This window comes from Macaca nemestrina, chromosome 16 (genome assembly GCF_043159975.1).
Source record: "Macaca nemestrina isolate mMacNem1 chromosome 16, mMacNem.hap1, whole genome shotgun sequence".
Lineage (NCBI taxonomy): Eukaryota > Metazoa > Chordata > Mammalia > Primates > Cercopithecidae > Macaca > Macaca nemestrina.
In genome coordinates, this window is record NC_092140.1 from 101,411,938 (window position 1) to 101,436,066 (window position 24,129).

The 24,129-nt window shown below is 45.1% G+C and overlaps 1 protein-coding gene across 12 annotated transcripts in view; it reads right to left on the reverse strand.

Moving 5' to 3' along the window:
• LOC105490248 (spermatogenesis associated 13) overlaps positions 1-24,129 on the reverse strand; it is a 326,039-nt gene that overhangs the window by 36,270 nt on the left and 265,640 nt on the right. Inside the window, exon 1 of one of the 12 annotated variants that reach the window (XM_011755688.3) lies at positions 14,872-19,570. The exons of 9 other annotated variants lie outside the window; for them this stretch is intronic. Coding sequence is in view for 1 of the 3 variants with exons in the window: in XM_011755685.3 (XP_011753987.1) it covers positions 5,276-5,330 (55 nt within the window). In the remaining 2 variants the exon portion in view is untranslated. Of the gene's footprint in view, positions 1-3,106; positions 3,596-5,275; positions 10,975-14,871; positions 19,571-24,129 lie in introns of those variants that run through there. 2 more of the 12 variants (XM_011755685.3, XM_011755686.3) reach the window with 2 other exon arrangements.

Consider the following 24,129-nt stretch of genomic DNA (forward strand, 5'->3'; position numbering starts at 1 on the left):
GGTCTTGCTCTGTCGCCCAGGCTAGAGTGCACCAGCACGATCTCGGCTCACTGCAGCCTCTGCCTCCAGGGTTCAAGCAACTCTCCTGCCTCAGCCTACCGAGTAGCTGAGATTACAGGTGTGCGCCATCACATCCAGCTCATTTTTGTATTTTTAGTAGAGATGGGGTTTCGCCATGTTGGCCAGGCTGGTCTCAAACTCCTGACCTCAGGTGATCCACCTGCCTCGGCTTCCCAACGTGCTGGGATTACAGGCGTGAGCACTGCACCTGGCCCAAAAAGCCATTTTTGAAAACGATCTTGTATAAGAAGCAAAGACTGCTCCAAATTGAAATCAGTTTTAAAACCCCAAATGCCTACATACAATCAATCTGAGAGCAGACAGAGCAGGCTCTTCCTACGACACTTCCCGCAGCTTCAGTCAGGTAGACAGAGCACATCCTTGATCATCAAAACTGCGTGCTGACTGTCAGCCCCTCTCTGGCTGGGGACAATTTCAAGAGAGCACATCTGTTCCACAGAGTATGGTCAATTCCAAAAACGTAATAAAGTGAATTTATAACGGTCTTGTTCAACAATCATGGTTAACCATCACTCCCAGAAACACTGCCCTCTGGAGGCTCCTGATTCCTGGGGCCGCAGCGGCCCTTCCCCGTCCATCCCTCACGCTAATGTCTCATCTTCCTCCCCATCCCTGCTTTCTTCCTGGCTGCAGCTGTCAGGGAGTAGAACGCCCCCGTCCACATTTTCAGCCCTGGCCAGTTACAGCCTTAGGAATTACTACAGAGAACAATGTGGTAGCCATACAGGAGGTGTCATTTTGCTTTAAATTGGAAGGACTGTTACAAATCCAGCTGGAGAAGACATCAGGAAAAAAAAAGGCCCTGACTTATAAGTGGGGGAGGGTAGTCCTGGTGAGGGTGTGGTAACAGGGCAGGGGTTGAGGTGTTTTGTTAAAGGAAAGGGAGGGGAGATCTAACACAGCCCTTAAACATCAGGCACTTGACAAGGAGGAGATACAGATTTTAGCTATTTTCATGAGGCAGTCTCCAACACTGCCTAGCTAATGAGCAGCTGGTTCCTGACCAGCATCTCCCACCCAGCGTTAGTCCTTGGTGGGGAATTTCCCCCTCCCTTAACTTCAGGGAAATTCCCCCACTCTTAAAATAATCTGCTAAAACCATATATTTGAGAAAACCTCTCGCTGATTGCTCAGACTTCCTCAGAGTTGAGATAAGCCATTCTGACTTCCCATCTTAAAAACGGAAATGGCCAGCCCAGGCGGGCAGCTCGTGTTCACGGCCGGGAGCAGCTGTCGTGGGCTGCTGCTCCGTGGGCTGAAACCACGGGTGGACCTCAAGAACTCAGGCCATGGAGATGCACACAGAGGCAACGAGCCGGGTCACAGGAACTGACAATGTCAAAACATGATGCACGACTTCCAGGGTCCATCCCCCTTCAGTGGTTCCCAAACACCCAGGGCCTGTGGCATCTATTCACAGGGAAGACGTTTAGAAAAATAAAGACCTTCCCTGCCCTGGGCCGCTGAGTCAGGCTGGGTGGTGGGGGTGGGGAATGAATGCTGAGAATTTGTTTTGAAAAGCTCCTCAAATGATTCTGACACCTGGAAAAATTTGGGAACGACTCGACCTTCAGGTTAAGCTTACTTAAACCACACCGCAGGCTCAGGTTGTTCTAGGACATTAGCCTTTTGTTGCCTGTCCACGCAGCAAGCCACAAGTTGCAGGCAATGGATTCTGACTGCATTGGCTGGAAACCTCTGCGTTAGCCAATCTGTATCACAGAGCGTCCCTTGTTCCAATGAACAGGACAAAATCCTTTCATCCATCCACGCTGATCTCTCCACCTGGAGCAACTTTCCCACCCAAAAGAGCCCATCAAATCCTGGCCCATCCTTCAAAAGTTTAACCACTGGCCGGGTGAAGTGGCTCATGCCTGTAATCTCAGCACTTTAGGAGGCTGAGGCAGGAGGACTGCTTGAGGCTGGGAGTTCAAGACCAGCCTAGGCAACATAACAAGATCCCGTCTCTATTTAAAAATAAACCTAAAGAAACAAAAACTAACCAAACAAACAACAAACAAAAGTTGGAACCATCAGTGCTTGGTGACGGTTCCATGACTTATTTTTCAGCTCCCTGATCCTCTGCCATAACAACATCTGCCTTTGACGTTCTAGAAACATGTTAGACTAACCTCTTTTAAAATATGCATCACATTCATATTAGTTATTATTAAGTTTATATCTGTCCCTTTATATCCTCCCCCTACTCCTATCCTAGCTATGACTTTCTGAAAGACAAGGAACATGCTGAATAGTCAGTGTTGGGTGACTGAATTAAAGTATGAAATATGTTTCATGCTCCAGAATGTAAAATGTTACTGTTGGAAAAGTCACTAGTATATCCAATCTAGACTTTCAAGCCATTCTTCATAAATAGTATTTTTCAATCTTTTAAACATGTGGACAACAGTAAGATCAAAAGGAATCTTAGAAATTGACATATTAGGCCGGGCGTGGTGGCTCACGCCTGTAATCCCAGCACTTTGGGAGGCCGAGACGGGTGGATCATGAGGTCAGGAGATCGAGACCATCCTGGCTAACACGGTGAAACCCCATCTCTACTAAAAAATACAAAAAACTAGCCGGGCGAGGTGGCGGGCGCCTGTAGTCCCAGCTACTCTGGAGGCTGAGGCAGGAGAATGGCGTGAACCCGGGAGGCGGAGCTTGCAGTGAGCCAAGATCCGGCCACTGCACTCCAGCCTGGGCGACACAGCGAGACTCCGTCTCAAAAAAAAAAAAAAAAAAAAAAAAGAAATTGACATATTAACGCTCACTGATAATCTGTTATTAATGTCTAAGGAGCTTTTAAAAATCATTCTCCCGATGTATAGCTTCACATCAGTATTCAACGCAGGGCCCTGCACCCTGGGCAGCCAACATCCCATTGGCTCCAGACCCCACAATCAAGCCAGCAGCTCCACTCTCTCCTGCTCTCAAAACTCAGCCTCTGTCCTGTCTCCAGTTCAGAGCTGGGGCGTTGGCTCTGGGCTTCTTTGTGTCTTGCGGTAAAGCTCTTAGGTTTTACCTCTGGCTTGTCCCACAGTGCCTGTCTTCTGTTCTTAGCCAGGAGCTGCTTGTTCTGGGGCTGCTGGCTCTGAGCACAGCTCCTCTCGTCCATTCCGGCTGACACCTGCCGATCCATCCTGGGACCTCTCCTCTGCTCCCCCGCTCCCTGACAGCTCTCTGGGCTGGTGTCTCGTCAGCCCTCCCAGTTTCTGACGGCTGCCCAGCTGGCTGGACGGACCTGAGCAATCACCCATCTAGCTTCCAGGCGTCTTAAAGTGCACCAGGCACTGCGCTCAGCACTGGAATAAGTCCTCTTGCGAGCCTCACAAGCATCCTGCAGTGTTGCTGTCTGATTATGAAGGAGGAAACTGCGGCTCAAAGAGGTTAAGTAACTGTCCCTAAGTTGCGGGGCTGGACTCAAAGCCAGGTGTATCTGCCAGCAAAGCAATCCTGCTCTGAGCCTGTCTCAAGCTCAGCTTCAACTCACACTGACAGAAGGACAGGACAGGACAGGACAGCACAAAACAGCCGACAACCCACACACCCGCCCTCCCTGACATGGCATCCTCCTGGGAGCCACCAGGCTGTCCCTCAGGGTCTGTGAGAGCCCCACAACACCTCCCCTGCCCCCTCAGGGCTCTCAAATGAAAGAAACCCACCACAGGTAAGCTTTATTATTTGTTTTAAATATGGTGCTTGTTGTCATTTTATTACATGTGCTCGCTCAGTAGAGCGCATAGGAGTGGCAACAGTTTTCGCAGGGCACGGACCAAGGCCCCTCTCAGTGAGGCAGGCGAGGGACTGCTGCAGAGGGTCGAGGCCGCAGAGGGCAGGTTCTGGTATGCTACTTCTCCAGCAGCACCGAGGGAGCACCGCTCAGGGCTGGAGGCTGGGTCGGGCTCCCCTCGGCCTCCACTCTGTGGAAGGGGGTGGAGGAATGTTGGAGGACAGCCGGGGGCCACCCGCCCCCGCCCCTGCCCCGCCCGTTCATGCTGGCTGCGCTCCCCGCAGGAATGAACACACCCCTGCTCAAGGCCATGGGTGCAGGAACCCGGGGAGGGAGCACCCGCATGCCCGCTTCCTCCACCCGGCTCTTGCCAGGGCTGTCTCGCTAGCATTGCCGAGCCCTCTCACTCATGTGGTCTGTGTTCTCAATATAGAAATCGCAGGGCAACTTTTTTTTTTTTTTCTTTTTTCTAAATTTTGGCCTGTAAAGCGGAGTACACGCCAGTCTTGTTTTGATAATCCACCAGACACAGAAGCCGTAACCACATCCCTGCTTTCTCTCTGCCAGCACAGAAACCAATCAAAACAAGGAAGAAAGCACAAACTACAAACTGCACTGCTCTGACAGGGCCCCAGGCTGCCGCGAGCTGCCGTCTACGGCTCCCATTCATTTCAGGCGAGGCGCTGGCGGCTATTTAGGGCGAAAACAGAGACAAGATCTGTTTCTAAAGCATCCTATTGTATCCATGTAGTGCAGCCAGGGAAAAGTCTGTCTGTGAAGTCTTGTTTTTTCTTACTTCCTTTTAAGAATGTGAGGATTTGAGTTTACGGCTTCCTAATGTGAGAGTAGACCGTTTCTTTCACATTTAAATAGTCCAAAGAGTCCAGTTGACAATACTCACAGAAATACTAAAAAGAAAGCGGGAGATAAGGCACAAAGCAGTAAGCAAATACTGGGTAATGTCACTTTTGAAAACAGGAAACTATTTTTCAAAGATCAGTTCACAGTCTTAAACCTCACACATCCTAAATTAGCAAGAAACATTTTTATACACCCCAACAATATACTCTTGAATAAAGGAATTTCACGTAATAGAAGCAAAAACCAGTAACAATACCAGCAGCAAAACCCAGACCCCTTACTCAGGAAGGATGGTTCAGGCTTGATTCTTACGATTTTCTACTCCAGACAAGCAACTGTGCCATAAACAAAACCAATTTCTTTAACTGACTATGTCCACAACTAAAACTATCCTCAGTACCCTTTACAAGAAGAGTGAGCTTTTCCCCACATGCTCACACCTGACAAGCAGCAGAGAGAGAGAGAGAGAGAGAGAGAGAGAGAGAGAAAGAGAGAAAGAGAGAGAGAGAAAGAGAGAGAAAGAAAGAACTGCAACTTGGGAACGAAACAGCTGAATCAGCAACATGTCACAGTACAACAATCCATTCTCTGCACACATACCCAAGTGAAGGCTTTCCAGACTCCAGAATCTTGCTATCTCTCCTCTAGCTACCATCTTTCTGTTTAGAAAACGGCAACCTTCAGAGCAGGACTGGGATGTGACTGAGGAGCCGGTCCCCAAGCATCACCGAGGACTGCACAGGCTGGCAGCTACGGGAACTGCAGAAATCGCTTATTCACTGCTTTGACGCTGTGTGCATTCCCGGCCAGAGCCTGCCCAGAAACTGACAGCTGGCTCCACACTCCGTGTGACCAAGGTCTAGTGGCCACAGTGACATTGCGGGGGCCTTCAGAAGAAAATCCTAATCTAAGGCAAAACCTATACACACCAGAGCCAAACACGCTCACAAGCCATCAGGTGCTGTTGAGAGCCTTCAGTGAAGGTAGGAGAAATGGTATGTGCTGTTTTTAACTACAAACCCTAAACCTGAGTTAAACTTTCAGAGAGCTTTTCAAAAGGTATTTATTTCACAAGAAAACAGCACCGGGGTCACTTAGTTCAAAAATATAGTTAGGATTTCACAACGTGGTATGACAAAAATTTGAGTTATGACATTGCATTGTTAGCTATAAATTCATGAAATCACTTTAAAAGAGTGATTTTGTTCAGAAGGTATACATGTAAAGGCATACACGTAAAGTTCTCTCCAGCTAATATATTCTGGGTTGCTTTCATTTCCTCTATACTCTTCTATACTTTCCAAATTATCTACGACGAGCAAGTCTGTCTTTCATATTGTGAAATGACTGTTAACAAAGAGTGAGCTTCCTTCCATTTCCCCATAAGCAGAAGACACTGCTTTTTTAACTTTAGGAACAATGAGATAATATATATGCAAAGTAGTGACCTCATAGTAACCTCTGAATAAATGCGGGTTTAAGCTGGGCCCGCTGGCTCATGCCTGTAATCCCAACTACTCAGGAGGATGACGCAGGAGGATTGCTTAAGCCCAGGAGCTCATGACCAGTCTGGGCAACATAGCAAGACCCTATCTCTAAAAATTAAAAACAGGTCTGGGCAAGGTGGCTCACACCTATAATCCCAACACTTTGGGAGGTCAAGGTGGGAGGATCAATTGAGCTCAGGAGTTTGAGACAAGCCTGGGCAACATAGCAAGGCCCCGTCTCTACTAAAAAAAAAAAAAAAATTATATTAGCCATGCATAGTGGCATGTGCCTGTGGTCCCAGCTACTCAGGAGGCTGAGGTGGGAGGATTGCTTGAGCCCAGAAGGTGGAGGCTGCAGTAAGCTATGATCGTACCACTGTACTCCAGCCTTGGTGACAGAGTGAGATCCTGTCTCTAAAAAAAATAAAATAAAATAAAAAATTAGCTGGGCAGAGTGGCACATGCCTGTCATCCTAGTTACTCAGGAGTCTGAGATGGGAACATCGCTTGGGCCCAGGAGTTCGAGGTTGCAGTAAACTATAATCACACCACTGCACTCCAGTGTTGAGTTACAGAGCTAGATCCTGTCTCTAAAATAGATCCATCCATCCATCCATCCATCCATCCATCCATCCATCCATCCATCCATCCAGGTTAAACAAGTGATAGTGCCAATTAGTAAAATGCGTGCTTTATAGTGATGGGCTTTGGAGTCAGACTGCCCGTGTTCAAAATCTGCTTTCCCATAACAAAATCAGGGAAAGTTTCCAAGCCTCTGGGCAGCTCACTTTCCACATCTGTGAAGTAGGGATAACTGGACAGTCCATAATCCTCATAGAGTTACTCGAGAACATATTCCAGTGTTTAGAGCAGCACTGGCTCTTCACTGGGGATTAGCCATCATGCTGCTGCTGTTGCTCCAAAAAACCTGTGATCCCTTAATAACATGCTAGTTCCCAGAGAAATCACAGCATGCACTCAGAACGGAAAGCTGTATGATTAGTAATAACACACATGTTGACTGTATATGATATTGTAGGCTTTTCTTATCTTCAAATAACTGTGGCTATTTCTGTTGATCTGGTGCATCCCACCCTTAAATGCAGGTAAGGACAGTTTTCTGGGAAACTCGTAGCCTTAGTTACCCGCACTACAAGTGAAACACACACACGATCACACAAACTCTTATGACCAGATCAGCTGGAAATCTTTCTCTTACAGAAATTTTATTTATTTTATTTTGAGATGGAGTCTCACTCTGTCACCCAGGCTGGAGTGCAGTGGCGTGATCTCTGCTCACTGCAACCTCCACCTCCTGGTTCAGGTGATTCTCCTGCTTCAGCCGAGTAGCTGGGATTACAGGTGTGTACCACCACACCCAGCTACTTTTTGTATTTTTAGTAGAGATGGGGTTTCACCATGTTGGCCAGACTGGTCTCGAACTCCTGACCTCAGGTGGTCCGCCCACCTCAGCCTTCCAAAGTGCTGGGATTACAGGCATGAGCCACTGCACCCAGCCTCTTATAGGAATTTAAAAAGATGATTTAAAAGAGGCAAATATTTAAGATGTTTAACAGATGATTCATTCAATAGAGGCATATTCACAATAAAGGTGGTAGTTTATTAAATTATAGACTCAAAAGACTCCTTGATATTGTTTTTCACAGCAGACTACCCTCTCTCTCGTGTAAAGTCTCCTAAGTATACCTCATGGAATACTAGTTGCATACTATGCTCCGAAGAAATAGTTTGAAAACCACTGTATATTGTATCTACTTCTTGGACATCCTACAGCATTCATCAGTAATCACAGGCTCTAAGAAGTTCGCACTGACAGCTGTGCCATCTTGTTTAACAGAGAATTTAACTATCGTGTTTGGCCATGATGCTCTCTTTTCACAACAACACATATTACTACACCAAAAGAAGGTATCCTCTGGCCTTGGTACTCACAGTAGGGCCGATGGACCAGCAGCATCAGCATGACCGGGAGCTGGTGAGAAATTCAGATTCCTGGACCCTGCCCCAGGACTGCAGAATCAGAATCAGCATTTTAACAACATCCCAGGTCGTTCAAATGCACATTCAGGTTTCAGAAGTGCTGTTCTAGGCAACTCAAGAAACTGTACAACATACTTGGAGAAGCACTGCCATGAGACAAAATCTTGAATATCCATATCTTTTCTCATCAATTGAGAAACTAGCGAAGACCATGGAATGAATGGGTGGGTTTGAGCTTAGTCATTCTGACTAAGGTAAAATGCATAATACTCAGATACAAAGCAGCAGAAAGTAGGAATTAATTCTCAAGGTTATCCATCCCAAAAAAGCCTAAATTCCAGAAGGAGGCAAATAAAATCTAGTGTTTTCATTCTCTATAAAGTTTTTGTTGTTGTTGTTAAAATCATTAGTTTTCAAAAAGCTCTCTTGGCTTCATTTTCTTAGAACTTGGTAGGGTCTGTTTGCTCACTTTCACTTTTCATTGGCATCTGGTACAAGAGGATAGTTTCTGTTTCCCAAGCACTTTCTCTCAATCCAGAGATGGGGTCAGGACACTAGACTAACACGCGTGGGATTATAGGATCTTAAACCAGAGGCATTCACTAGAGATTATTGTGTATGCAAAACAAAATAAAAAGAAGGAAAACAATAAAGACTGCCTTGAAATGAGGCATCTTCTCAAAGGATGTGACCCAACAACCCTTTTATGTCCCCACCAGCTTGGATATGGCCCCATTACCGAGCACTACAGGACATGTGCTAGATGGAGGAGCCCAGGGAACAGAGTCACACTATTCTGTGGCAAAGGACAATCACCAACTTTAGGAAATGGGCTCGAAGATGGGCACATCAGCCAGCCACCCTTCTAAGATGGTTTTGGAAGAAGTTACTACTAATGTAGAAAGGGTCATGACAGAAGAAGGAACTGTGACTTTTAGCTTAAATTTTTTTTTAGTGATCAGAGCCTACATTTACCAGATCAAAAGAATGCTACAACGAAAACCTAAACCATAGTTCAAGGAAGTCTTAAAATCCTGATTGGGCATTGGTGGCTCATGCCTATAATCCCAGCACTTTGGGAGGCTGAGGTGGGAGGATCACTTGAGACTGAGAGGTTGAGGCTGCGGAGAGCTGAGACTGTACCACTGCACGCCAGCCTGTGTGACAGAGGGAAGCCCTGCCTTGAAAATAAAAAAGGAAAATCCAACCCCCAAATTAATCTCTTCTCTTTGGATAAGATACCATTACCTCACTGGGACTGGAAAATGACCATCATCAATTACTGGCAACACTGAAAGGATTAAGCAAAGGGATCAGATCCACAGGTAGGAGTGGAGATACCCAACTTACATATTAACATGAAAAGTTGAGAAATCAGAGAGGACAAAATAAACACTGAGGGCTGTGTGTGGTGGCTCATGCCTTGATCCCAGCACTTTGAGAGGCCAAGGTGGGAGGATTACTTGAGGCTAGGAGTTTGAGACCAGCCATAGCAACAGAGTAAGACCCCATCTCTACAAAAAATAAAAAAATTAGCCCAGCTTGGTGACACGCCTTGAGTCCCAGTTGCTCAGGAGGCTAAGGTGAAAGAATCCCTTGAGCCCAGGAGTTCAAGGCTGCAGTGAGCTATGACTGGGCCACTGCACTCCAGCCTGGGTGATAGAGCAAGACATTATCTCTATAAAAATTAAAATTAATTTTTAAAAATAGATGTTGAAAACACAGAGGATGTTATGATCATTTTTATTCTATAGATACAGAAAGTTATTTCTGCTAAGCTGGTCCCAAAACCCATATATATTTACATACATATGGGAAAGAAATGTCATAAAGTTATTGGAGAGGCAAGTTAGTAGCAGTATCTCAAACTCGGAACAGTAGTCAGCACTTGACCTCTCCAGGAGGATTTCTGGAGACTGAGCAGGTTCATTAAGGTTCTTGAGATTGAGTGGCCATTAAGGTTCCTTTGAGCTCCACATTTCTGTTAGCTTCTTAAGTATGACATGGTAGATATTTTCTTCTATGACCACCTCCTAATTAAGTGCAGAGAGATGACCAGCACCAAAGTTTCCCACCTGCTGCAGCTTCTGTAAAGAGTGGCCTCCCTTCATGGTACAGACATATCCAGAACCCAGGAATATCCTTGGAACTTTATGTCCCCACTAACTTTGATATGACCCCATTACCAAGAACTACAGGACAGGTGCTAGGCAGAGGGGCAGGCCCCAGGCGAGAGTCACGCTGTCCCCTGGGAAAGCACGGCCATCAGCTTTAGGAAATGTGCTGAAGGACAGGCACATCAGCCAAGAACCAAGGTTGCCACGGGCTGGAATGAGCCATGATCCCAATTCCCGTATGGACAATGACTACTCAGAATCAGGAGTGACACAGCCAGGACCTGTGGACATCACTGGCCATCTCCCACAGCTGAGACAGGGCTGCACGTTCTAAAGCTGGGATGGGAAAGTCCTTCACAGGAAACAATTTGTTACATTTGCTATCAGTTATTCAGGCCAATGTCCACTCCCATAAATAACCGAGTACCCAGAGTGACCCCTTCATTCTGAATGGATTAAAGACAAACACGATCATTAATCCACAGGTCGCAGTGATGCTACTTTCCAAAGAAACCCAAAAGGCATTGAACGTAACACAGGGCACGGCACGTCCTAGCACAAACTGATGAGCAGGGTGGACGCTGCTTCGGCAGGCCGACTCCTGTTGGGCAAAGGCAGGCTGAAAAGCCACTCAGCAGCCACAGCCTCTTCACCACAGGAGGGGCGGGCCCCATCACACCCAGCGCAGGAAATGGAGCCTGAAGCACAAGGGCAAACTCTGTGAGGCCCGCCCCGGCCTGCTTCAAGACAGCTCTGAAGAAAAAGGGCCTCTCTTCATGCCTTCAGAGCGACTGCTTTTCACTCGGGAGCAATGCAGCCCTGAACACACAAAACCAGTGAATACGTGCTCTCGGCGGCATCAATGAACCCCTTCATCGCTCCCCCCTACTCAATATCCCACCCTCTCCAAACACAGCTCCAAACAAGATACTCTGGACCTGGGGCACGGACTAGAACTTTGATTAATGCAGAAACAAATATAAAATCGTTCTTTAAAAGATCAGGTGCCGTCTTCAGCTGAAGGCCATTGTGTTCCTGTTCTCTGTAAGCACACGTGGATTGCTCACCCTTCAGGACCTAGTACAGATTTCACTTCTTTTCTGTATTTACCTGGTTATTTTCAGATCCTTAGGACCGAGCACATTTCAAACATAACAAGAACACAATAGGGACTGGAGGAATATAACTTTTTTGTTTTAATAGAAGGCAGTTATTGGGACGTGGTCTTTAAAACTGCCAACAGGCATATCTTTGTGCAAATCAATTAGACAATATTGTGTTTTGTGATGGAGAAAACATACGGGAAACTGAGTAGAATGGAAAGCAATCTGTGTTTTCCAGTCTGATCTCATTTGAATGCTAACTCCACTGTCTACTCATTACATCTTGCTTAGCCAAGCTAGGAGAAGTTACTGAGTATTTCTAAGGCCTGACCTTGTCTGTAAGATCAGGCCAGGAATACGTACAGAGTGCTACTGGCTCTTGGCGGTGGTTCGCTAGATGTTGAGCGCTCTCGCTCTCCTTCCTCTGACTTTTAGTATTCTTTCTTCTTTTAAAATCCAATTTCTGAAGCTTAGCAGTAAGACAGATGATATTTTCAATAACTTTTACTTTTTAACTCTAGCAGTTAAGAACCGAGAATGTTTTAACTGCTGAAAGATGAAATTTCATGAGTTTGCTAAAAAAAAAAGTTTAATAGTTTATGTTTTTCTGAGACAGAAATAGAACACTATATTCCTTCTAAAAAAATCTCGATGATAGGCAACAATGAGGCATGAAACACCAGCTAAGGTAACTGCTATGCAGCTAACACAATCTCCAAGACTTGCAGGCGATACGTCACTAAAGGCCATATTTGTAGTCCTTGTTCCTGCATACAGAAGCCTTTCATAATTTCTAAATTCCTTTGGATGCTGTGGAATCCAGGCTCTCTCACAGCAGTCAGAAAACAGGCATTTTACTACAGGCAGTCTTAGCAGTCAGGAAAACACTTGCTGTGAGTCCTGATAAGTGAATTGATTCATCTTGTTTTCTAAATACAGCTGGCCCTCCGTACCTGTGGGTTACACATCTGTGGACTCCACCAACCGCAGATTGAAAACCTTTAAAAAACTGTGGCCGTACTGAGTATGTACAGACTTTTTTCTTGTAACTACTCCCTAAACAATGCAGTATAACAACTATTTACATAGCATTCACTTACATTGTGTTGATATTAGGTCTTTAAATAATCTAGAGGTGACTTACAGTACATGGAGGCTGGGCATGGGTTATATGCAAATACTAGGCCATTTTATATCAGGGACTTTTGCACAGCCTTGGAGTTTGATGTCTGTGGAGTCCTGGAACTAACCCCCCTCAGACAGCCAGGGATGAGTGTATAATCAACGGCCAATATTCCTTGGCATGAGTATAAAGTGAGATGTGGCGTGAGAAGGGAACGCAGCAAGGCTCAGGGCATCCCCACCTAACAATCCAAGTGCTCCATCACCAATTCTCCAACCAGCTTTCCTGACAGCTCTGCTGCTACCATGCAACAGGCACCAAGCAAGTGAATCCTGAGTTCCTATTTTCCCTCTGATTCTTTATTGAAAGAAAATATTTGAAAATCGATTTGAGTAACATGCAGAAGCAGACAGAGATAATTCAAAAAACAAGAGAACAAAAAGATTTTATGGGATGCTTAAAGTCATTTTTCAAAGGCATCACACACACCTCAACACCTGCTATGGCTTTTCTTGTTTTCCTTCCTTTTAACAAAAAATTTAGTGGAGTCTCTGGGTGACACATTGAAAAATCGTTAGACAATACCTAAAATTTGGGGCCCAGAAAATCTATAAAAAACATCCAATCAAGTTTTTTTTTTTTTTTTAAATAACCTGAACACACGCATTTTAAATTTGCTTAACTTATATTTGGATAATAATTAAACAGTGTATTATTCCATATAGACTCCAAGTACTCTAGGACTTTACTAAGTAGACTAAATGACTTGTCTAAGCTACATTGCTGACTAGTGCAGTTACATCAGTAACTCAGAACTCTGGATGTAAACAGTTTCCTGCTCGTCACTGCCCTTGTTGCCTGTGTAGTTAATGCTTCCCTAGTTAATCAGTAATAGTTACTGCACACTTACTGTGTGCCAGGTCATTCTTCCACATCTGTGGGGCAGATGATATTAATTTCTACCATTACAGATAAAGACAAGAAGACTTTGAGATTAAGGGACTTGCCCAAGGATTGGGATTACACTCGCACTTTTTGACCCAAAGGTCTATTAATAAGAACATTAACTTTCCTAATAATTAGGACAGAATAAGGCCAGAATAATCATATGAGTAACCTCCCTTTTGTGATGCATTTAGGCTATGAATCAAGAATTCTTATTGCCTTATTCTACTGACAGTCCTAAGGAAAAACAGAAATATGGTGTGATCTGATCAAACAATCAGTGCAAAAATTTGTTATCCCAACAAATCAGAAGTAGGATTTTAACAATCACAAAAGAGTTAAAAAAAAACAAAAAACAAAAACCAAAAAACTTTGTTTTAAACAAAAAATAAATCCAAATAATTTGAATAAATTTCTTTACTACAAGATTTTTCAAAGAAATAACCTTCAGTAATTTCTCATAATTCAATTAATTTCATTTAAAAAATCAAATTTGAAACAATATAAGCACTTACTATGATTAAATCCACCTACTTCCTAAATGTTGGGGATTAATATCAATTCTAAATCAACGAATGCAACTTTCTGATGTATATTCTTACCATCTCTTTGAAAAACATTTAGTAAGAATAAATGCTGACACATTCATACCAACAAGCTTTCAGATACTGGTAATATACAGACAAAGTAATTTTTTATATCGTAGCCTAACAAATTGTTTTTCATTAGTCCTGAGCCTTTATGGGATATTTTCAGCTATAAAATCAGAAAACCATCAGCACGGCTTAAGCAAAATAGATAAAATACCTCAATTTTAAGACAACTGCCCCAACATCCCCCATGGCATCCTGGCCCTGCCCTAGCACTGAACTGCTGAACTGAAACTTTGTTTTGTTTTTTTAAGGTCACTAAGCTCCTCCCTGCCGTGGAATCCAGTGGGCATTTTCCTCTCTACACTTCTGTGCATTTGACAGCGTGAACTACTCCCACCTGGAAGCCCTGGCCTCCTTGGACATCTGGGACACCGCGTACCTCCCTGGCTACTTCTTTTCTATTGTCTTTGTGAATTTCTTTGCCTTCACTGGTCCCCAAATGTTGGTCCCCAGAGCATGGTTCAAAAGATCCTCTTCTAGTTTTTATCCCCCCTCATCTCGCTCCTTCCTAGAGTTTTAGGAACCACTTTGCTGACTCCCGAATCTTCACCTCTAGCTTTGGGTCCCTCTCCTCAAAATCAGAGCTTCAAAATCAACAATGTGGTGATATCATCTTCATCGAGCTGCCCATGCGTAGCTCTGACTTGACCTGCCTGGAATGGAGTAAGCTCCCCAACTGACTTACTTGCTCGTCTCCTAGGCTCCCTGTCACCCAGGCATCAGAGGCAGCACGGACGGCTGCTCCCCGGCCCCAAACATCCAATTACCTCGACCTGGAAGTTCTTCATATCTCCAGTGCCACTGTCATTTTCCGAGGCAACAGGCTCCTGAGGTCTCCAGTCCTCCACGATCCAGCCAATGATCTCTCTGAAATGCACATCTGATCATTTCACTCCCCTCAAAAACCCTCAGTGGCTCCCAGCTGCCCAGGCTCTGTCCTCCCAGGCAGCCTGACCTTAGGGGAGGCCCACCTCTCAGCCTCCTCCTCTGCATCCTGCTATAGCCTTGACCTGGAGCTGAGGTCCTCTGACTTGTAGCAATCGGGCTGCCTCAAAGCCCTGAGCCAAAAAAAGAGCCCCATGCATGCATGCATGCCATGAACATGTTAACACATACATAGGTGCAACCATTCACCTTTGTCACGATGCAGGACAAGGCTCCCTGTGCACGATCAACTGACTAGAATTCTGCATTGTCTCTTGTACAATCCACACCCATATGCGTCCACTGTGATTTTCAGTTCTGGCTTCTTTAACACTGAGCGATAAAACCAGAGACACTGGTGAACCAATTTGAATACAGACTCCTTGATATTTCCATTTTTTCCAAGCTGTCAATTCTCATCTAATTTGATAGAATTTTCTTTAACAATTTACTTTTACTGAGTTTCACTGGGTTTCTCCAAACTCTTCTATTTCATTGTCATAGATGCCAAGTCTCCTTTCATAGTCACATTTTATTTGCTTACATATTATCTAACTCAGTTCCATATCATCATAATAAAGCACTGCCATAAACAGGCTTGGTGGGGTCATGCCCTTGACTCCTGGTGAGGATACAACTCTACCTGTGGGACGAGGGAAGAGGAGCCAGGAAGGCAAGCGCAGGCCACACTGCGGGATCTGCCAGCTCCTTACAGAGGCCTGGAGGACACTGTGACCTGATCAGCGTGGGTTTCTTTTGGGCTACCCTCCTCTCAACTTCTCAGATGTGCTCTCCTTTCTCTGGCCTCCACTTTTGCCTGGAACGCACTCCCCCTAACAACAAACTTAATCTAACTCCCTTCATCCCTCAAGCCTCATTTGAGGTCATTTCCTCCATGAGGGCTTGGGACAGCCCAGATCCGACTGACATGCTCCCCACTGATACTCGGCATGCGTGCAGTTGTGGTGGCCTTTCCTATTCATCCGCCACACTGGCAGCTCTGTAAGAACTCTGTAGCTTCCTCAGACCCGCCCAGCCTCTGGGACTACTGTGCCTCATTTATAATAGGGACGTATGTGTTTTTTAAATGGATCAAAACCAAGGAAGTATCTTCAAAACCAACAGCATGTTTAAAATCCAACTCACGCCAGGTGTGGTGGCTCACACCTGTAATCCCCAGTACTGTGGAAAGGCAAGGCAGGAGGCCAGGAGTTGGAGACCATTCTGGGCAACAGAGTGAGACTCTGTCTCTAAAGAAAATAAAAAATAATAGTACAATAAAATAAAATCCAATTCAGAAAGATTTCGGAGCACCGTGGACATTTCCTGAGACAACACTGGTTGATTAAGCCCTAGTGGCCCCTCCTATAGCATTTCCCAAAAATTTTAAGCTCATCAAAGTATCATAATGGTGAGCTGACGTGGTTTTACAACCAATACTAATCCCTCAACAGGGAAAAGTACATAAATACATAAATAAGTAAATCTTTTCCATTCCTAAGGGGATGTATACACTCAGTACAAAATCAAACAGAAGAAACCACAGCGGCAGACAGGGAAAGAATGTCACCCCCGAGTGATAACCCCCAAATGTACTTTGAAACCACTAGGCCTTAAACACACTGGAAAATGTCTTGGTACATTTTTGTTTTTTCTTTATGCAGACCAACCTCAATTCTGTGCAGAAACCATCTACCAGAGTAAGAAAGCAAGTGAGGTTCTGGGGGCTGTTTTGGGGATGGCAGGTGGGGATGGCTCCCCTTGGTGGCCGTGTGGGCGGCAGCCCATTGCTCTGCCCACTCCCCGCAGACAGCAGCAGAAAGATGCACTGATCTGTTCACAAGAAGAGCCCCCATGAGATCCCCTAAGACCGTTGGGAGCTGTGGTCTTCCCCATTCTCTCAGGCTTAGCAAGGAGGTAGCAGCATTCCTGCAGGGTCACTCGCATGTGCTGTTGGACCCCGGGGGTTCCTGGGAGGCCCAGCACCCAGCTCAGTGTGCACAAGGCCAGGCATGAGACGAGACGCCCACGGGCAGCCTGCAGATGCTTATCAAAACTACAGCTTACCCATGTGGATGGTCCACCCCAAGGATGCTAACCTTGCTCCCCAGTGGCTAGCTAGCATATGCTCTGTTTTTGTCAATTTCCTGCCCTGGAAAAGCTCCTGACATAGATCTGAGTAGGAGAAGAGCAGTAACCTTGATCGTATGGGGAAGTGAAGGTGTTTCTGTGCTAGAAAGTGTTCATTTAGAACTCAACATTTCTTTTAAAATAGTCCTTTGTTTTGTGGTAAAAGGGAAAATGTAGCATGCTGGATTTATCACTAAGACATTTATTTTCAAAATTTAAGTATCTTATTCCTCACTCATATCTCTAATTTTTCAGTCTCTCTCTCTCTTTTTTTTTTTTTTTTTTTAGCGGAGAGGAGGTCTTGGCTCTGTTGCCCAGTGTTGCCCAGGCTGGAGTGCAGTGGTGTGATCTTGGCTCACTGCAACCTTTGCCTCCCAGGCTCAAGCAATCCTCCCATCTCAGACTCCTGAGTAGCTGGGACTATAGGCACGCACCACCACTCCTGGCTAATTTTTTGTATTTTTAGTAGAGATGGGGTTTTACCATGTTGGCCAGGCTGGTCTCAAACTCCTGGGCTCAAGTGATCTGCCCACCTCAGCCTCCCGAAGTGCTGGGATTACAGACGTAAGCTACCGCGCCTGGCCCTTCTTTATTCTCATGGTAAACTCTGGTATAAACAAGGACCAATTTTGCACATCTGTGACACTTTTTACTTGCTTTCTTATTGACAAGCAGAATCCATAATTTGTTGCTGTTGTTGAGATGGAGTTTCACTCTTGTTGCCCAGGCTGGAGTGCAATGGCATGATATAGGCTAACTGCAACCTCTATCTTCCATGTTTAAGTAATTCTCCTGCCTCAGCCACCCAAGTAGCTGGGATTACAGGCATGTCACCACACCCAGCTAATTTTGTATTTTTAGTAGAGAAAGAGATGAGGTTTCACCATGTTGGTCAGCTAGTCTTGAACTCCTGACCTCAAGTGATCCACCCACCTTGGCCTCCCAAAGTGCTGGGATTACAGGTGTGAGCCACCACACCCGACCAGAATCCAGAATTCTTATTGTCTGAGAGCAGGTTTTCAAAAGCGCTGCTCTCTTCACCACTCACTGGCCAGCTCAGCTGTGCTTCTGAGACAGGCTGGTTGGCATATAATTTGGGTCATGCTGTCCCCTTCACAGATCAAGATGTTATTTATTTATAACTTGCCTTTAAAGGACTCAATTTTTGGTTGTTTCCTAATGAAAAATGTGGACAGATGGTTATGATTTAGTTTTACAACCTGCTTGCTAGCAATTCATATTATTGTATCACTCTGATAAAGAATGAGGGCTAGACTGGGTCAATTTGCTTCTCTTTCCTAGCTTGCAAAAAAGAACTATATTTGCCAAAAAAAAAAAAAAAAAGTAAAAATTTAAAAAATCAAATTAAGCAATTACTTCAGTAAGTTAGAAACACTTTCTAAATGGCAAGTCAACTTGCCAAGTTTGTGTCCCCCAAAAAAGGGCATTTTCTCTAGTTTTTATATCTAGCTATTATTGTACCTAATCTTGACGTTCCTCTCTTATTATCTGGCATTATTACTAAATGCTCTAATATAGTATACCTACTGGTTAACTAAAGGGCTTTCAAGAAATGTAACAGACCAGGTATTATTTTTTGAAAGGGGTCTACCCATATCGACTGACTTCGGTGCATGGGTGTGCATTCGTCCTGTGCTTGTCTCTGTGAAGATCCCACTCAAGTCTAACAGTGAAGGAAACTGGACAGCATCCTCTCTGAGAGACGAGAAAAGCAAGCTAATCTGAACTCTGGACAAGATAAGCAGAAAGAGAAGGGGAATGGATAATAGAGAAGAAGGAATTTGAAATTCAAAGTAAGAATTCTGAAAAGCAATCAGATTTGACTTCTGATCAGCAATCAGATTTGACTTCTGATCAACATAAACAGACCGGTTCAAGGAGGAAGTATAGTTGGAACCCAATGTAAGTACATAAAAATTAGGAGCTTAGGTAGGCTGTGATGGAGTCAGTTGTCTCAAATGAAAGAGAAAAGCTTAATTGAAAGCAAAGAAAAGGCAGAAAAGATAATTCCCCGGGACAATCTTCTAGCAGTGCAGGCATCCCTCCTAAAACCCAAGGAAGGAGAAGCCACAAACACCATCCCCAACAATGCAGTGGTGTTTGTTACAGATTGTCACTCTTCCCTCCGATAAGGCTCCAATAAGTGTCACTGAGAGTCATTATCCCAACGCTATTATCCCAAATAACACACCCAGTAGCCTACAAACATGACTCAGGCCTGTCCCACGTGACCTGCCTTCGCAGGCTGTGTGGCTGATAAGAGGTAAGACAGGCGCTCCAAGCAGGACCAGAGAAAAGTGGCAAGAGAAAGGAAGAGCACAGCACGGTGCTGCCAAGTTCTCAGAAGGGAGGGCTCCATTCACCTAGAAAGACTCTGCCTTCATTTCTTTAAAAAAAAAAAAAAAAAAATTAAATTGCAATGTTCAATTTTCTGTATTTTGAGAAAAATTTAGTTGTGGGTACTACTTAATTTGGAGAGTTTTTTGTATTATTATTTTAAACTCACATAATAATTGTACAATATTTATGGGGCATAGTGGTGATATTTCAATATATGTATACAATGTGGAATGATCAAATCAGGGTAACATCACATCAAGCACTTATCATTTACTGGTGTTAAAAACATTTGAGGCCGGGCGTGGTGGCTCACGCCTGTAATCTCAGCACTTTTGGAGGCCGAGGCGGGCGGATCACGAGGTCAGGAGATTGAGACCATCCTGGCTAACACGGTGAAACCCCGTCTCTACAAAAAAATACAAAAAACTAGCCGGGCGTGCTGGTGGCGCCTGTGGTCCCAGCTACTCGGGAGGCTGAGGCAGGAGAATGGTGTGAACCCAGGAGGTGGAGCTTGCAGTGAGCTGAGATCGTGCCACTGAACTCCAGCCTGGGTGACAGAGCGAGACTCTGTCTCAAAAAAAAAAAAAAAAGAAAAAAAAGAACATTTGAATTCTTCTAGCTATTTTGAACTATACAATACATTGTCATTAACTGTAGTCACAGTAGGACTTATTCCTTCTGTCTAGCTCTATTTTTATATCCATTTACCAACATTTGGTTATCAAGATTTTGAGCATACCTGACCAGGGAGGAGAAATATACTTTCATTATTATTTAAAAGTTGATACTACAGAAAATATCAAATACACACAAAAGCAAATAATACCATGAACCCACAATTATCAATCTTTTGCCAATATTGTTTCAACTATTTCCCCCCAACTTTTTTGGAGTATTTTAAAACAAATCTCACATATCATATTTTATGCAGAAAGTATTTCACTATCTATAACAAACAAGGACTTAAAAATAACTGCACTGTCTTACTCCAGCTAACAAAATTAAAAATAATTCCTTTGTCTTGCCAAATATTCAGTCCATCTGAAAATCTCCCCCCCACTGTGTCTCAAATGATGCTTTTATAGCTAGTTTGCTGAGATCACTTTGCGGGCTTATGGAGCTGGATGCCATTCTAGCACTGCATTGGTATGTGAACCTAAAACTCTCAGTGCATGGAAAAGAAGGAGTTCCAGGACAGAGATGGAAATGCTAGAGATGGTCTATCATGTGAGTCACACCACCCATTGGGCTGCATCTCCCATGTGACAGCAGCTTTTATAACTAATGTACTGCTAATCTCTCTAGGCCAGAGATGCTGCTGAGAGACGGTTCCACTGCAATGCAGACCTGGTCCTCCATGGAGGTGGGACATCTGTCATGGGAAAGGTGGACATAGTTACTATACCACACAGCAGGGCCAGCTTGGTCATCCGAATGGTTTAACCCATGAAATCTCTGGTTGTGCTGTTAACTGATCTCGGGGTCCCTAGGAACAAAACACATGAGTGATTCCACTAAGGTATCACATGATTGTGTAGGAGGAACTCTCCAGGGCTGGCGAGCAGAGCCCGACCTGAGCCACCATGACAGAGAAGACAAGGGAGGGCCCTCACTCAACTCCCAGACTCAGGCTTCTTGATGGAGCAGAGCCAGGGAGCCTCAGGGTAGCCATGTTAGTACAAGTCTTCTCCCTAGCTTTTCAAAGAGGACTCCTACCATCCGCCTGGTGACTGTGTCCTCAGGACAGGGAAACTCCCGGCAGCAAACGTAAGTAACGCTCTTCCCAAGCCTTTCTGAGTAGGAGAGATTGGCTTTGGCAAGGTAAGGATTTAGCTCGTGTGCACTCCCAGTTAGGAGCTAATGGCTTGGCTGAATGGCCTGGAGGAATGTGGAAAGAACAAGATGGGCTGAGGATGGGTTTGGGGAAGGGGTATATCTGGCTACATCAGAATACACGCAAAGCATGAGATGATGTCCATCCTACATGAATCCTTATTGCAAGAGAAACTAATTAATCATCCTGTGGACATGATGTCCCAATGTGCAGCTAGATGCCAGTCTTCCTTCCCAGTCACCTTGATACTTGCTCAGTGGGTTCATAAAAAGGAAAAAAAATAAATAAATAAAGTAAAAAAAAAAAGAAGCAAGCAAGAAAAAGGCCATGGTGGCAAAAATGGATGCCAAGCCTGGGCTAAACCACAGGAAGTCTGGGCCTTCCCCTCAACAAAGCTGATGATACGGTTCCCTGCAGGCACCAGACAGCCCCTTGTGGAAAGTTGATTGCAGTGGTGCCTTTTCATAATAGAGGGGGTGGTGATTTGTCCCTACTGGAAGGGCCACTTATGCTGGGCTTGGATTTGTTTCCTGCGCTGTCAGACCTTTGTGGATCCTCCAGAAGGCCCCGATCCTGTCGCAGCATCTCACATGCCACCCAGGCCCAGAACGTCACACAGAAGGAAGCACATGACTCCATCACACTCAATAATGACCAGATAAAAATCAAATGACAGAGGCAGCTTGGAGACACACCCAGAAGTTGCCACACTGCCCCGGACGGGACGCGGGCTCTGAAGCAGTGAGTAATTTGGAGAGGCTCGCCCACAGCAGAAGATTCAGAGCCGGAAACCAACGGTAAACATCGAAGCAGCTTCTTAGGATCACTTAACAATACACTTGCGAAATGTTTTCTTCCCACCTAGGAACTCTGCTCTGTTGAAACCAAATTTAGTGCCCCCCAAGGGAGAAGCACTTCCTCTGGAGTTCATAGTCCTGGCCACAAGGAATTAGAACCAAGGCTGGCCATTTTTGCCTCTTCATACTACTGGGAAAATGAGCACCCACGGAAAATGGGGATGGCTTTTGTGGTCACTGCTACTGTATTTCTCAAATGGACTAATGCAATCGCCTTCAAATCCATCTCCATTCCTCTTCCTTTTCCCCCACAAACTGCCCTCCCTCTCTAAGCATAAATCAGAACATACTATTTTCCTGCGGGCAATGGCTTCACACCACATTTAGAACAAGATCAGCCTCCTCATGACCTGCAGAGCCCTTTCCAGCCTCAGCCCACCTCCCAGCCTGCAACATCCTCGTCTGCCTCTTGCCCCCCGAGCTCCTGTCACTGTTACCTCCTTGCTGAACCTCAGACACATCGTGTTTCCTGCATGACTTTGGGCTTCTGATGCTCCTTCTGCTAGGACTCCTCCTCCCTCAGATCTCTGCCTCACTGCCTCCTATCCTACTCAGCTGTCCCCAGCATCACCTCCCCCACCTGCTCCTACTCCTCATATTACCCACAGTCATCTTTTCCAGGGCCGTCTCTGGCGCTTTGGCGCATCCTACGTATTGACTTATGGAGAATCTGTTCAAATGCTGAAATGTAAACTTTGCATGATGTTTGATTCTCCACAGCATCCCAACTTTTCTCTTTCCTTCCTTTCCCCGCCTTGCCATTCTGGTAGGGATGTGTTGCTTAAATCTGCCTCTGGTTATCTACACTGAAGACGCACTGCATGGCACTGGAGGACTGGTTATCCTCAGAGGTCCTAGACTTGGAGGTGTCTGCCGCCACTGATGAAGCTCTGGGTGTCTCCCTCTAGGGAAGAACAGGTGCATCGTGTTAGAATGACACTCTTTGGAAACGAATGTCCTCTATCCTGTTTTATTTTTCTTTAAAGTACTGTCTGCCCTGTTAAATACTTACTTGGCCTGCCTTCACATATAGAAGGCAACGGTCCCTGGAGGCAGACACTCCACCCTTCTCCCTGTTTCAGTGCCACCAGGCGGTGGACATATCACCTAAGCTCGGACAGCTGAATCCTCCATCCTGGGACCTGAACCCCTGGGTGAGTGACAGACAGACAGTCCTTAACTTCTAATAAGTTAACTCCTTATTATAACTCCAATAAGTATACACTTCTCCAAGACAGGGTCTTTAATGAAATGTTTTGTATTTTCAAAGGGCTCACTGGACACCTCCCTAACTCCTGGGACGGTGCCACGGCCAGTCTCCCATCACACGCCTTCCTGTGGCTCCTCCATTCCCAGGAGCGACCCTGGTTGCCATCCCTTCCCTGGCCTGGTTCCCCAGCCATCTCATCAATTCTGGGCACACCCGGCACCCTTCCAATAAATTCCCTTTTTGCTTAAGATACATCACACACCGGGGCCTATTGCGGGGAGGGGACAGGGGCGAGGGATAGCATTAGGAGATAGACCTAATGTAAATGACGAGTTAATGGGTACAGCACACCAACATGGCACATGCATACATATGTGACAAACCTGCACGTTGTGCACATGTACCCTAGAACTTAAAAGTATAATAAAAAAAAAAAAAGATAGCCAGAGTTAGATGTTGTTGCTTTTCAACAAAAGAACCCCCAAAATTAAAACCTTTTTAAAATAACAACAAAAACCAGTGTTACAGAAAGCAGGGAATAGGCTGTGTGCACACAGGTATGGGGTGGGAGGAGGAGGGCTCTACATTCCTACTACCCTAACAATGCTATTGTTATTTCTGCCTATTCTTTTAAAATCTTCTGCCACATGGGTACACGCTGCCTATTGTTACAAACATGGTATATATTTTTGATTCAATTGCGTCCTCC